The sequence below is a fragment of the Suricata suricatta genome, chromosome 5, assembly GCF_006229205.1.
Source record: "Suricata suricatta isolate VVHF042 chromosome 5, meerkat_22Aug2017_6uvM2_HiC, whole genome shotgun sequence".
NCBI lineage: Eukaryota > Metazoa > Chordata > Mammalia > Carnivora > Herpestidae > Suricata > Suricata suricatta.
The window spans coordinates 155,040,954-155,057,285 of NC_043704.1; the positions used below are offsets into that span (position 1 = coordinate 155,040,954).

The 16,332-nt window shown below is 41.7% G+C and overlaps 1 gene segment (V, D, J or C); it reads right to left on the reverse strand.

Moving 5' to 3' along the window:
• Nucleotides 1-12,170: 12,170 nt before the first annotated feature.
• Nucleotides 12,171-12,882, reverse strand: LOC115291319. The segment is given in 2 exon segments: nucleotides 12,171-12,679; nucleotides 12,783-12,882. Coding segments are annotated over 2 exon segments (555 nt in total).
• Between the last annotated feature and the right edge of the window lie 3,450 nt (nucleotides 12,883-16,332).

Here is a 16,332-nt window from a genome sequence, read left to right on the forward strand (position 1 = left end):
CTGAGATCTGAGATGTGTAGGAAGAAGAGATCTGTCCTGTATCTGAACCATTGTTTTCTATCCTAGCATTTACAGATCCTTTCAAGCTCTTGCTCAAAGACTTCTGCCCACCAGGCTCCATCCCTGATCCACTTCTGTCATCCTTCTGATCTCTTCCATGTAGTTACTGAGATTTTTCCCAGCAGATTTCCGGGCTTTCGTCAGATATACTCATTATAATTCACAGGGATGAAAGAAACTACATAGATAAAACATCACAGGCTCTCCACACCATTGCCTTTAGTTTATTCCAATGATGTCATTACCTTCCATCTCATCCCAGTCCCTTGTACCCAATCTTGCAGTACACCTTGTCACTTTCATGAAGTGAAACAAATTTGTCCCCCTTCCAATATTAATCCATTTCATCTATCATATATAACATCAGACAACCACCCAGCTAAGAAGGAACACAATACAGAGTAATGACACACAAGTATTTCTTGATATAATTTAGTTCACTTTATCTAATAATCAAGGTAAGAAGAATTTTACAGAAGTACTTTAGCTATGCAAAACTGGACTTTATTTGGTATAAGATGCTATCAGTTAAGATGACCATAATCAAGTTGCAGATCAATTCAGTACCTATAACTCAAAAAATGCATGAATCGAAGGTCTGTCCAAACCCCTGTCCTTGGCACACCAAGCAGTTTTTTGTGCATCTTGATCTGCAAATTCCATCTGGTATAGATGGGTTCATGTAGTGTGTGGCCTTAGGCAGTGACTTCTCCCATGATGGACAATGAACATGAGATTCATTCATGTTCACACATCTGCTGGCTCTTGTTTCTATTGTCTGCAGTTATGGTTTCAATGGTTACCCATTCCCCTGTTGGAGGAAAGCTTCGTTGCTTCCAGGGTGTAGTAACCACAAAGTCAGCTCCTGAAAACCCTTGTGTGCATGTTTTGAGAACACATGGGGTCTATTGTCACTTAGTTATGTGTCTAAAATCGGAGGGGCTGGTCATATGTTTAACCGTGTGACCAACTTTGGAAGAGGGTGGCCAACTTTTAGAACGTGGGGTGCCATTTTCACTCCCAAGAGCAGGATCCTGCTCTGTTCCGGTTCCCATCCTATACGGGGAAAGTTGTGAAATCTTTCACCTTCACCACTGAATCTCCTATGTGGGTGGCTCTGGGAGACACAGGCAGACCTGCAGGAAGCACCTTCATCACTGGACCTGAGCATGTTGGGACACAAGCTCCAAAGTTCCTGTGCAGGGCAGGATGCCCAAATGTACCACAGTAGCAAACTGATTATTTTGCATTGAACATACTTGAGAAAGCCTGTGCAAGGTCACTCGGATCCTTCTCCATCCTGCTGAAAGCAAGAAAAAAACCCCCACACGAAATATACCAGAAGTGTAGAAAGAAGTAAAGATACATCCTCTTCTTCAGCGATAGGACTTTGTAGCTAAGAAAGCTGGAGAGATAGACATTATTAGTCTGTTAGTAATCTACTATTTCAGCCCCAAATCCTGAAAGTTTCTCACTAAGTAAAGGCCCCAAACATTGGTTTCTTTTTTCTGTAAAATCTAGAAAAATGAATTGCCTCTTGGTCTAAAGTGTATAAATATAACCATCTGCCTTGTTCCTTTCTTTGGGTCTCCATTTCATTACTGGACCTCAGTGCACATGTAATGAATCTTTGGTCTCTTTTGCTTATTCCTCCATCTCCTGTGAACTTAATTGTTTGTCCACAACAACCTTTGATGGACAGTTTCCGCCTCTCCTTTACCACCCTAGGATCTGGGTTCAGCCACATTCTGCTTTTCAGCTCAGACCCAGTGCTAGACTTGAAACCCACATCCCTGTGTGCTGGTGTGTGGACTCCCATCAATTAGTGGGTGTGGCCTGTGGGTTCTAGTTCCTCCACAGGATCCATTCTTATTTCAGCCTGAAAGTAAATTCTTATTGCCAGTACACGTATGTTGTTAACTGAATAGGTTTCAATCTGTAACACTCAGATCCAACAGAAGGGCTGATGTTCCCCCACAGTTCATTTCCTGCCCTCCTATAGTTTACTGAGCAGGTGGCCAGGGTAGCCAGATGGCTCTCCTTCCAGACATTCCTGGAGGCATCCTTGCTGGAAACACAGGATGTGACTGCACTGTAATTGCAGGAGGTGCTCAGAAAATACGAATGCCTATGTGCCTTGGAATGGGGAGTATATGGATACACATGATGGTATAGTACTTTCTATAAGCATGTGTCTTTGAAACCAGCAACATGAACGGGGACACATTGGGACAACTTTAGGGACTACGTGCACAAAGGAAAAAATTCTATATATGATCTGAATTGAAAATTCTGTTATGTTCTTCATATGTTGTACATCTATTAGTGAATTATAACAAAATTCTTATTCCAAAGTTATTTCTAAGAAGTTATTAATTTGTTTTGAATAAAATTAAGTTGTGAAAACATTCCTATTAAGAAATTGTAAATCAGTAACTCAGAAAAAATATTAATAGCCTTTAAGAACACTATATGATCTAGATTGTATTCTAGACAACTATATTAATAATAGAAAATTTGGGAAAATGGTGAAAATTATATCTCAAATTATAATCACAAGCTAATTGTTACTTAGGGTTGTTTTGATAAATACTATTGCTTCATAAATCATATGCTACATATAAATATGTGACCTATTTTGGGGTTTAAAATATAGTATCAGTTATGCAAACAATTACAGTAAAAATTCTAGAAGCACAAAATGTAAAAATGTATTTAGTAACATATGTATGTCATCATTTTTTAAAATTATTTTTTAGCAAACATTGTTTTTTATTCTTGAGAGACAGAGAGAGACAGTTTGAGCAGAAGAGGCTCAGAGAGAGAGAGGAAGATACAAAATCTGAAGAAGTCTCCAGGCAATGAGCTACCTGTCAGCAAAGAGTCTAATGGGGGACTCAATCCCACACACCATGAGACCATGACCGGAGCCAAAGCCAAACACTTAACCGACTAGGCCACCCCGGTGACCCCATGTATGTCTTCATTGATTTTCAAAAAAGAGTCATACCAAAGATGCTAGGGAAAGACGCGCATTAAATTTAGACAAGCATCCACCATATTTTGAGTCAATGACTACATTGAAAAGTAATCCATTGTATAAATAGCTTACAGTAACATAACTGACAGGCTTCTCACTATTCACAGCAAAGATGAAAGGTGCAATTGAGAAAATGCAATCAAATGATAAGTACCCAAACTTTATGTTTCAGCGAGAATCCAGTGGTGATGCAGGTAAATGAGAGAGACTGTGAGGGTCTGTTCACCTGGGACTCCGTCTTCATGATCACATGGGAGACTACACATAACCTAAATAAAGTCACAAGAAGGCAAGTGTGTTAGGTTACAATTGATCTTACATGTTCTGGAATGTATGGGATACAAGTTCAGAATGACAGGCAACAGACAGAAGAACCCACATGGATTTGCTGTTACTGAGAACATCCCTCCCCCAAATTGTCATGCTCAGCAGAGGAGTGGTCCTGACCTCTTGTATCCAGGTGGCACAATTTCACCCCAGGGACAGAGGTATGATTTCAGGGGCACATCCCTGGGATGTCACAGAATGTAAGGACATTGAGTGGAAGGACATTTCTTATGTCTTTTCTGAGGTTGAGATTAGTGCTGATTCCATGCAGGACACTGCATTCCCTATCCATCAGAGAATCTTGTCCCTTCTGTCACCACATCCCCTTCCCTGACAGAGAGGAAGTATGAGGGCACAGGGAGAAATGCAGAGGTTTTATCCATGTTTGATTTATAATCACACCCTTGTCCCATATAGAACAACATCCTGTTTTTCTCATACATGTTATTATGCATTTGGTGCATTCATGAGGGTGAAGTACCATACATTCCATGAGAACATCTCGGATCTGGGACCAGCCCATGTACCCACAGCCGAACGGTCCCTGAGTAGATGGTTGGTGTCAGCAAACTATCTATAGGAAAGAAAGAAGACAGACAATGTGTATGGTGGTATAGCCACACTTTACTAAGAAAGTCAGTGTCTTTTATGCCATAGGGGATTACACTTTTTTTTTCTTTAAGATTACATAGTTTATGGTCCTTGAAAAAGTAAAAACATGCTCTGGGAAGGATCATTTTTTTTTTTTATCACAGAAGAGAGAACAGCCGTGAGAACAGAAGTAAAAAAAAATAAACAGGAATGAGGGAGTCTGTCTCTCAAAGAATCTTCTTTTCTTCAAGGCCCTTTAGCAGTTATGTCTGGGCAAGACGCTTATCATTCAAGGGGTTAATTTTAGACAGAGGATTGTGTTTGCCCCAACAGCCGGCAATGAGCTGGGAACAGAAATAATGTAAGGGAAAGCATGTGCCACTAACTGACCCAAGTTGATTCAAAACTTAAGGGTATATGCCTTCATTGCTTTTGCAAAGCAATGAGAAAAATCGTAGACAGGTTAAATAGAAGCCACATATGCAGCCCAGGAGGCCAAATGTCACATCACAGTCTTTCGACTTGTTCCACATCCTCTCAGATTTTTTTTTCCTGCATCCCGGAGGCATAGCCATCAATGGTCACTTAGGTAGATTCTCCTGTGTCCTGGAGGCCTGGCCATGAACAATCGCTCTGTGGGAGGTTTTTTGGCCTACTGGGCCCCAACAACCAGGGAAGGTATTGCAGGAGAAATGACAAATGATCTTTATATCTCAGAGTAGGTGGTGGTTCCCTGTGCATGTGTGGGGAGCTGGAAAATACCACCTAAGGAATCAAGGTGCAGATGCACAAAGACATATTACCATCTATGATACAAGGGCCATTGATCCATGAGTGCATTCCAGACCCTAGGAAGGAAACATTTTCCTGTTTCCAGCATGGGCATAAGTGGAATCACACAGCCCTTATGAGACCAAGGCAGACAAATGCATTCTGCCACAAGGAAAAACCACAAGAGGTCTGCAGTAAGATCCTCCATGTTGTATCTTGAGGAAAGGACATGCCATGACCAGCAATTCAAGGTGTGCCATTCTAGATGATCTCTCCCCTTAGAGCCTCAGAAGGACACACAGCTCTTATGAGATTTTGAAGGAGATCCAGTTTAAGTGATTTCAGGCTTCTGAAATGAAGGTGATTAATGTTTTATACTCTCGTGTGTGTGTGTGTGTGTGTGTGTGTGTGTGTGTGTGTGTCTGTGTGATCTTCAGACTCCACATTCACACCACATCCTGGAGGAACCAAGTCTCTTCAGTGCTGTCAGCTAAAGTTGATGCAGTGAACATTGTTCAAACAATGACCCACCAGGAGACTGTTTTCTCTTGATTAGGATTTATGATGCCTCTGCAGCCTCATGTCCAACATGCACTTTATGCTACTTATAGAAACCTTGCACATGGAGCTGAAGGGTCGTGTGGTGCACAGTGAGTGCATCTGGGAATCCTGTAAGGGTTTAGTTGATGTGCATCAAGATGTCTGTAATCAATTTGTATTTAGGGAGAGGAATTAAGCTAATACAAACAACTCTGACTTCTGTGCATTTTAGGTAGTTTTCCTATGAGAAATACCTAATTCAGAGACTGAGTAGGAGAGCTGAGAATAATGTGTCCAGAAAGCCCTCATGAAGGAAATAGTTGTGTGGAGAAGAAGCCCCAGATACTAACATGGAACCATCTGCACCGGATCCTGGGAACACAAACAAGAATTGTGCACAGTGTGTATCTCTTGGCGGTGCTGATCCTCCTAGACAGGGAAGTTCTGGGCTCAAACTGAAATTCCCTCACCGTGTCTCCTGTACAGTAATACAGGGCCGTGTCCACTCTGTTCATGGCATTGTCTGTGGAGATTCCAAATAGGCCCTTCACAGAGTCTGCATAGCTTGTGCTACTTCAGTACTAATCCATGAGACCCCCATCAGCCCCTTACCTGGAGCCTGGAGGACTCAGATCATCCATCCAGTAGCTACTGAAGGTGATTCCACAGACTGCACAGGAGAGTCTCAGGGACCCCCAGCCTTCACCAGGTCTCCCCAGTACTCCACACTAGATGCCTACAGGCCTAAGACATCCAGGTCAGTAAACTGTCACACATCCACTCTTTCTCTCACTCATATCCAGTCACATACTCAGTGTCACTGGATCACCATGAATTACCTTTGAAAACAGCAATAAGGAAAACCCAGAAAAAACAAACCCCGTAGTGAGATGTCTCTGTTCTGTCCTGATCACTGAATGAGAAGACCAGAGAATCGTGTGTGGGCTCCTCTCCCTGCTGCAGAGTAGGGGCTGAGAGAATTGAGTTAGCACACAGAGGACCCTATTTGCATGTCCCCTGAGTAACAGTCAATTCTCATGGGAGAATCCTTAAGAAGACAGTGACCCTGAACAAGTGTAAGGGACCTGGGAGTATCTGCTGTCATACTATCTTTCAGAACATTGTAATTTATTATCGTGTGATTTTCAGGCAGTGATTATTTAGTTCCCATGATAATCTTTATTTTAACATATGCAACCAAACATGTGAGGTAGGAATAAATTTACCACCGTTGTATAGGTGATCAGATACACTGCAGCAGAGAGGGAGTGTGTGAGTGTCCAAGAGCCCATGTGATGTGAGACAGCCCCGGTATCTGGACCTGTCCTCCACACCACAGGACCCACCTCCCCCTTAGCCACCTTCAGGACAAGGTGGGCAATCTCAGTGAGATTTGCAGGTTCCTGACCTTGTAGTTTCCTGGTAAACCGGCATGAGAAGTCAGGTTTATTCTGTCACAGGGAATTGGAGATGGTGATAAGCCTTGACAGAGACTCACAGAGCTGATGGAGATGCTTGGGGTTTTCAACAACCATCAGTGTGATTCACACGTACTCTGGGTGGACATCAATGAAAACGATAAAATGGTGGAATGATTAGTGAAATATGTTAAAGGCAGAACACCTGAGGTTAGTAAGGATGCTGGACTTAAAAATATTCATTCCTCTATAAGATGGAGATCATTGTCCTCCTAAACTCACACTAATGTGACAATGGTCTAAGTTATATTTATCACAGGGCCTGACCCTTTGCAAGTATGAGTATTCCCATTACGATGGTTCATTCCAAACAGGGAGGACACTTGTGTGTTTCCATACCTTTTACAACGTGTTTGCTGTGTTTATGTCTGAAGTCATTGCCATAGCATGGAGTTGGAAATCCTTGAGATGAGACCAGCCCTCAACTTCTCTCTTGTTCTGGATGATGAGCTCCCTGAGCTCTGAGTTCCCCCTGGTGGTTGTGAGCACCTCCTGGTGGTCCCCGTGCACCTCTTGTTTCTCACCCCTGCAGACATACAGGGATTCTCTTTCTCCCCTCCCGTTTATCCAACAGGCAAGGCTGAGAACTTCCATCAGGAGCACTGCAGACCCTCCTGTTCAGAGGATGTATCCACCTACTTATTTCCCATCTTTGACCCATCACTCTGCTCCTTGCCTGTAAATCTCTGGTTATATTTTCTGTAATTACTGTGGCAGGAAACTTGAACATTGTTTTTCTTATAGGTTGGCATAGTAGAAGAACTTTTTATTTAAAAGCCAGGCGTAAAAAATGAAAGATATTTGGACTCATAAATTGTGCTTTCAAGAAACATGTGCCAGCTTTATCAAAAAGTGTTGTTCGATCCCAGACAGAATGTCAGATCCAGAAATTGGAGTCTCAATGTCAGAAAATTGTCAGGCTTTGAACCTAATGGAGTTTCTTCAGGTTGATATACAAATTGTTTACTCTTTGTGATAGATTTCTAAATTACAATTTATTTCTTCTGGAAAAGGAATGGCAGTGCCTGTGATCTATTCTTGTCCTGCAGGTGTATTCAGAAGTACATGAGTAGTTTTCTAGAGACAAATTTTGCCTGATGGAGAGGGTTTAACCCCAGGACTGAAGGTACCCACCATTTCATCATACGTGATTCATACAGTTAGATTTCGAGTTTTAGAAGTGGTAATATTTAAGCACATTTTGGACTTGAATTAATATTGAATAAGGTGAAAATTGGGTGGATTTGGGTTGTGGACACGTGAGTGTTGTTGCATTGGAGTTGAACTGTGTAGGCATCAGAATGGACTGTGGTTGCCTACATTTTGAGCATGATAACTTGTGTGGCCAAAGGACTTTTTCCACATTTGATTAATTTAATGATCTTTATATTACCACCATATGGATGAGTCTGAAGATGAAACTCAAGAAAGATAGGGACAGTCACCACCTGTCCATCTCAGTGGTGCAGATGGAGATGTGGGAGGGGACACTCTGTGAAATGCGGGTACAACACTCCCATCACCAACACAGCCACTTTCTTTCTGGGTCTGAGTGTCTAACTAAACCCTGATGTATATGCATGGTAGTCCCCCAAATTGCATGTGGTGGAGAGAGACATTGTAGGTAACAGTAAGGAAAGACACATAAAAGAGTCATTGCCATTGAGAGAGAACTTCTGGGCCTGGTGTGCACCCTGCACTCTGAAGCCTTAATTGGATGATGTAGGACACCAGCCAGTGGAGGTTGGAGACAGCCCTACATACTGGGGTCTGGGATGAAGAGAATCCATGGCAACCTCCAAAGCTGACTGTATTGAGGCCCAAGGGACGTGCCTCAGGAGATCACTCAGCTAAGTCATAATGAGAAGTCCCTGCCATCTCTGTGGTTCCTTCATGCCTGGAGGTCTCTCCCTCCAGATGTTATAAAGTCATAGGTTCTTTTATATGGGAAATGTACCCTCTCTCAGTAGGATGGGGCTCAACTGCTTGTGGGGGGGTCCTCTTTGTGACCTTGTCTCTGGTACACACCTCTGCTCTGTCTTCTGAGAGTGAAACAATGATCCCCTTTCATTGCTGCTAAAAATCTCATATTGTGCCCATATATTCCTAGTTATTTTTGATATCAATAACTGCTGAAATTGCCATCAGTCTGAGAATTTCCTTCAGAAGCAGGTACAGGATTACATGGGTGGTGTCAGGTAGTGTAGACCAGTGGAACAGTACATGGTAAACATGTGTCCTCAAGCCTGGGCTTGCTCCCTAGTGAGGGATGAGGAGTATATGGGATGCCAGCTGACATTTGTCTGTGCTTCCTGAGTGCTCAGCAGAACGCTGTGTGAATGAGCCTGGTCCAGGAGCAAAAGAGGACTGCACACAGGCAGGACATGAGAGCTGGGTGTCTGGACAGGCTGTCCATGAAGTGTGGGCACAGAGGAGCTGGGAAAGGCAAGTGTGGTTTGAATTCCATCCCACGTGGCATCACTATGGGGAGTCACGAGTTAGTTAATTCATATCCACTACTAGTTAGAGGTAAAATAAATGGATAAATGGAAGAAGATAGACTACCTATCCAATATTTCAAAGGTTATCACTTTCTGCAGCAAAATTTGTCTTTATTTTATTTTATGTTTAATGTTTGAGGATTTAATATAGATTGTTAGTTAACATATAGTGTAACATTAATGTCAGTAGTAGAATTTAATGATTCATAGATTCCATCACACCCAGTTCACATCACAATAATGGCTCTCCTCAATTTCCGTCACGCATTAGCCCATACCCCACACATCTCCTCTCTGGAAACACTCATTTTTTTCTTTATGTCCTCAGGAGTCTTTTTTTTTTTTTTTAAATCGTATTAGGTTTCTCCTGTTAGACCTATGAGAAACTTAATAGGAGACTATGGGAATGGAAAAGGTGGGGGGAAGATTTGGAGAGAAGGGTGGGGCAAATCATGAGAGAATTTTGAATGCTGAGCACACACTGAGGGCTGACAAGCGAGAGGGGAAGGAGCAGGAGGGTGATGGTCATAGAGAGGGGCTCCTGTGGAGAAGAGTACTGAGTATTATATGGAAACCAACTTGGTAATAAACTATTGAAGCATGATAACCACTCATTAAAAAAAAAGATAACCACTTGTAAAAAAATAAATAAAAGAGTCTTTTTTAAAAAATTGTATTTTTTCTTTTTTATTAATTAAATTGTTTATTACTGAGTTGGTCTTCGTGTAACACCAAGTGCTCTTCCCCACAAGTGCCCCTCTCCATGACTATCAACCCCCTTTCCCTAACTCCCATTCAGTCCTCAGTTTGCTTTCAGCATTTCAGAGTCTCTCATGATTTGCCTCACTCCTTCTCCCTAACTCTTCCCCCCCTTTCCCCTTCCCATTGTCCCTTGTTAGGTTTCACCTGTTAGATCTATGAGTGATAACATATGGTATCTGTCCTTCTCTGCCTGACTTATTTCACTTAGCATGACTCCCTCTAGGTCCATCCACTTTGCAACAAATGGGCCGATTTCATTCTTACTCAATTGCAGCAATTTCCTACTCAACGCATCCCCAACGGCAAGGGGCAAGAACAAAAATGAACTATTGGGACCTCATCAAGATAAAAAGCTTGTGTACTGCAAAGGAAATGGAATACTCAAGAGTCTTTCTATTTGCTTCCATTGTTTTTCCTTTTCCACTATGTTCATCTGGATTGTTTTTTATCTTCCACATGAGTGAAATCATATGGATATTTGTCCTATTTCACCTAGATATGGGGCTTTGTTGTTCTCTATGGTCAATGAAAGTGGTGCCTGTGGAGGTTGTATTGGTGTTCTGGGGGAGGGGAGTGATGTGACTGATTCCCCAGCACTCATTCCACAGCAATGAAGCTCTTGGAAAGCACAAGGGGTTGGAAATTGGTGTAAGCGCTTCAAGCCTATACTGGGGGTTGTTGTGCTTCTCACTAAATTCTGTCTATGCTGAGTGTTGGGGGGAAGATATGGCATCTGCCCACACTCTTTTCCTTGGAGTGGAAGTTCCCACCACCTCTGTTCAGGAAGCCCACACAGAGCACTGAATAATCGTGCTTGGGAAGTCAACTTCCCATCTTGTGGGACAGTGCTCTTGTGTTTCATTTGTGTGGTGCACCAGATGGGTTTCATAACTCCAAATTGTAGGGACTCAGTGTGGTGCCACAGAGCTGGTCCTGTGGGGGAGGGTCTCGCTGTGCGATGACTGGAGCTGGTTGGTGCTAGAAAGCCAGTTGTATGAATTCTTGGGTGCTTGGAGTTTATGGTAAAGCCAGAAAAGGCCAGCATCCAGATTAGTTGCCCTCGGCAGAGGCTCCTATGTTAATGAACAGGGTACTGCAATGGCTCCTGCCAGCTCTCTTGCTCCTGGAATGGTGGTGCCACCTTTCCCAAATGCGCTTCAGGAAGGGGAACTGTCTCTCCACATGCAACCGAACCCATGGGATCCTTAGCACACAATGACCCCTGTGGGTCTCTGCCCTCCTTCTCCACAGGAACACTGTTATTCCCACGAGTCCCCACCCTGCAATGCCATGGACATGTAAATCTCCAGTCTTTGAGCTCCACGTTTACAGGAGATTGACTTGTCATGATTAACTTTATGTGTCATCCTGACTGTGTCAGGGGAATCCAGATTTACCATTGTTTCTGTGAATGTCTGTGATGTGTTTGAGAAGAGATTGGCATATCCATCCATGGCTTCTGTCTGCATGGGCATCACCCACTCCATTAAGTTTCTGATTAGAATACAATGCAGAGGGAGGAAGCATTCCCTCCTTTTTACTTCCCATGTTCATGTTTGAACTGGAACATTGTTCTCCTCATGCAATTGTTCTGAAAGTTACATCATCAGGTCCCCAAGTTCTGAGACTAGACACTAATTCAGAAGGAGATAAAGAATTACATCACTGTTTTTCCAGGGACTCTAGCTTGTGATAGTAGATCATGGGACTTCTCAACCTACTTAATCATGTAAACCAATGTGCTTTGAGTTCTGTTCTTCAGGAGATGATTTATCTCATGTTTAGAGTAATTGAATAAAGCTGTAACTCATTCAAAGTCGTGAGTAGCAAAGTGCCACAAAGGAAGTGTCCTGCTGTTTGTTTGGTACAAGACCTGGGTGGATAATGAGGAGCTATAGGGTCTTGTGGTCCTAGCCGCACAGTCACTGCATCTGGGACTCCTGTAAAAGTTCAGCTGCTTTGTCTCAGGATATTTGGGATTCAATCATATTTAGGGACAGGAGTAAGCAAGTGCAATCAACTCTGTCTTTTGTGCATGTTAGTGAAGTTTTCCTATGAAACAACGTTTCTAATTCAGAGAGTGAATAGGCAAGCACAGAATCATGTGTTCATCAGTCTCTCTGGGGAAACTGCTGTGTGGAAAGGAAGCCCCAGACCCTGACAGGAAACCTGCCTGTAACCTCCATTTGCACCTGCTCCAGGGAATACAAACCAGAATTGTGCAGAGTGTGCACCCGCTGGTGGTGAACATCCCTTTCTACAGCGAGGTTTGTGTCTGGGCTCACACTGACTTCCCCTCACTGTGTGTTTCGCACAGAAATAAATGGCCGTGTCCTCAGGCCTCAGGCTGCTCATCTGCAGATCGACTGTGTTCTTGGCGTTGTCCCTGGAGATGGTGAATCGGCCCTTCACGGAGTCTGCGTAGCTTGTGCCTCCATTAGTACTAATATATGAGACCCACTCCAGCCCCTTCTCTGGAGCCTGGCGGACCCAGTGCATCCTGTATTTACTGAAGTCAAATCCGGAGGCTGCACAGGAGAGTCTCAGGGAGCCCCCAGGCTTCGCCAGGCCTCCCCCAGACTCCACCAGCTGCACCTCACACTGGACACCTGCAGGCACAAGACATCCTGATCAGGAAACTGTCACTCATCCACTGCTTCTCTCACTCATACCCACTCACAGACTCAGTGTCTCGCATTCACCAGGAATTACCTTTTAGAACAGCAACAAGGAAAACCCAGCCAAGCACAAACTCCATAGTGAGAGGTCTGTGTTCTGTCCTGATCACAGAATGGGGACTCCTGGTGCTGGGGCTCCTCTCTCAGCTGCAGGGTAGGGGCTGGGCTGGTTTAATCAGCACAGAAAGGGCCCTATTTGCATATCCTTTGACTATATATCAAACTCCAGACTTAGACTTGATTTTTATAAAGCGAACGAGAGGGTGAAGGAGGCACTACTAGGCCAGTGTGTGTAAATGACGATGTGACAATATGAATCGTAGTTGTGAACACAGTTATATTTGCAGGCACGAATGCATTTTTACTTGTCTTTCATTAACATAAGTTGTTTTCACAATACAAGTATTTTACATGCTTTTTGAGGTTTAGTCCAAAATACTTTATTCTGTGCCATTTTAAATTGTATAATTTTGTTATTTCTTTTGCATATATTTTCATACTGGCCTGTGGAATCACAGCACTTTTCTTGTTCATTTTGTATCCTGAACGTTTTCTCATTTCAAAAATTGGTTCTAATATTTTTTGTGGTATCTCTAGTGTTTTGTTATGTTTTAGACCATTCCATCTGCAAATAGGTGACTTTCCTTTCTTTTTACTGATTTAAATGTTTATTTCTTTTATTGCCTAATTTTTCTGGGTACATCTTCCAGTTGTAGGAGCAGAAAGCTTTTCCCTTCTTTCCTTCTGGATTTTTACTGGTCTAAGGATTCAACTGACATAAGACATATCTAAGAGAGAGAATAAATTTCATTTTGCAAGTGCATGAGCTTCCTAATAATATGACACCCAGAGAATGAAAAAAACAGGTGGCACTTATGACTTTCAGACAATAAAACATTGGATTTGTAAAGAGTTAAAGCCAAGCTGTGTTTTTGGAGTATTAAGTTAGTCACCAAGTAACTAGGTTTGTTTACATAGCCTTCTTGCCCCTAAGATCCTTATTCCTGTGCTAAGGATGGGTCTCCCCTTCTGGTACAGGGAAGGAAACTTTCCCAAGGAAGATTTATTTCCTGTGTCAGGGAACAAAGGAGGGTCCTAATGTCCTTGGACTATTTCTCAAGTAACTTTCATCCAAATAAACAATATCACAAGATGACATCACTTGGGGTGGCACATTTATTCTTCACATTATCATGTTGTCTGCTTACATTGGGGTGATCATCACTACCTGGCTACAGATATGACAGGAAAGGCTTCATTACTTAACTGCTCAATATGCTGTAGGGTGTGCGCTTTTCATAATGGCCACGACCATGCAGAGGGAATATTTTTCTGTTCCTTTTTTAATTGAGTTATTTTAAAGTGATGAACATGTGTTGAATTTTGTCTAATGTTTTTATGAGTTAATTAAGAATGGTGTGGATTCATTTTTTCTCTCTGTTAATGTAGAGCATCACATTTATACATTTGTGTATGTTGTGGGATCTTTGCATCCCAGGGAAATATCATGCTGGATTATCATGTATGATCCTTTCAATGTGCTGTTGGATTTAGTATGCTCGGATTTTATCAGGGAATTTTGTAAGCATGTTAATCTGAGATTTTTTCCTATAGTTTCCCTTCTTGTGGTGTCTCTCTTTGGCTTTGGCATAGGAGTAATGCTGTCCTCCTAAAATGCATTTGGGAATATTATTTTACATCAGTATTTTGTAATAGTTGAGGAATATTGGTGTTAATTCTTCTTTAAATATTTGGTAATATGTTTAACAAAGTCATGAAATGTAGGCTTTTTTTGGAGTGTGTAGGTGTTAGATTAAGGAAATCTTATTAATTTTTGTTTTGTTCATTTTGTATTTTTTCATGAAACAGTCTTGGTGGTTTACATAATTCTAGAAAACGTGTAATTTGATTTTGGTCATCTAATTGTTGGTCTATAAATATATAACTTTTTCTTTTATGATCCTTTTCATGACTTTAGATCAGATATGTCTCCTCTTTCAGTTCTGATTGCATTTGTCTGAGTCTTACCTATTTCTCTAGGCTATTTGTACTTTTAAAATTTCACATATCTTTTCCAACTACAAATTTTTATATAGTTAATTTTTTTGTGTATTTTTAATAGTCACTTTATCTCTGCTTTATCTTTCATTGATAATTTTATGTTTATCTTTTTATATCAATAAAAAATGCCAATGAGTTTTTTAAAGGTATCTGAAAAATATACTAATTCAAATGGAAACACACAACACATGGAAGTAACAAAGCAGTCATGAAGAGAAGTGAAACTGGAGACATCACACTTATTCCTTTTTAAAAGAAAGAAATAATAAAGAAACAGATCCCATTCACAATTGCACGAAAAACCATAAAATACCTAGGAATAAACCTAACCAAAGATGTAAAAGACCTGTATGTAGAAAACGATAGAAGACTTATGAAGGAAATTGAAGAAGACACTAAGAAATGGAAAAATATTCAGTGCTCATGGATAAGAATAAACACTGTTAAAAGGTCATTATTACCCAAAGCAATTTACACATTCAATACAGTCCCCATCAAAGTTGCACCAGCATTCTTCTCAAAGCTAGAACAAACTATCTTAAAATTCGTATGGAAACACAAAAAGACCCCGAATAACCAAAGTAATATTGAAGAAGAAAGCCAAAACGGGAGGCATCACAATCCCAGACTTTAGCCTCTACCTCAAAGCTGTCATCATCAAGACAGTATGGTATTGGCACAAAAACAGACACATGGACCAATGAAATAGAATAGAGAACCCAGAGTTGGACCCAGATATATATGGCAAATTAATCTTTGACAAAGCAGGGAAGAGTATCCAATGGAAAAGCCTGTTCAACAGGTGGTGTTGGGAGAGCTGGACAGCAACATGTAGAAAAATGAAATTAGACCACTTCCTGACACCATTCACAAAAATAAACTCAAAATGGATAAAGGATCTGAATGTGAGACAGGAAACCATAAAAACCCTAGAGGAGAAAGCAGGAAATATCTTCCTAGTCCTCAGTCCCAGCAATTTCCCCCTCGACACATCCCCAGAGGCAAGGGAATCAAGAACAAAAATGAACTACTGGGACCTCATCAAGATAAAAACCTTCTGTAAGGCAAAGGAAACAATTAAAAAAAAAAAAACCTAACAGGCAACCGAAAGAATGGGAAACGATAGTGGCAAATGGCATATCAGATAAAGGGCTAGTATACAAAATATACAAGAAGCTCACTAAACTCCATATCGGAAAAAGGAGTAATCCAGTGAAGAAATGGGCAGAAGTCATGAATAGACACTTCTCCCAAGAGAACATCCAGATGGCCAACAAGCACATGAAATGATGCTCAGCATCACTCATCATAAGGGAAATACAAATCAAAGCCACACTGAGATACCACCTCACACTGGTCAGAGTCGCTAAAATGAACAAATCAATAGAACATAGTTGCTGGCGAGGATGTGGAGAAATGAGTACCCTCTTACCATGTTGGTGGGAATGTAAACTGGTGCAGCCACTCTGGAAAACAGTGTGGAGGCTCCTCAAAAAACTATCCATAGAACTCCTCTATGATTC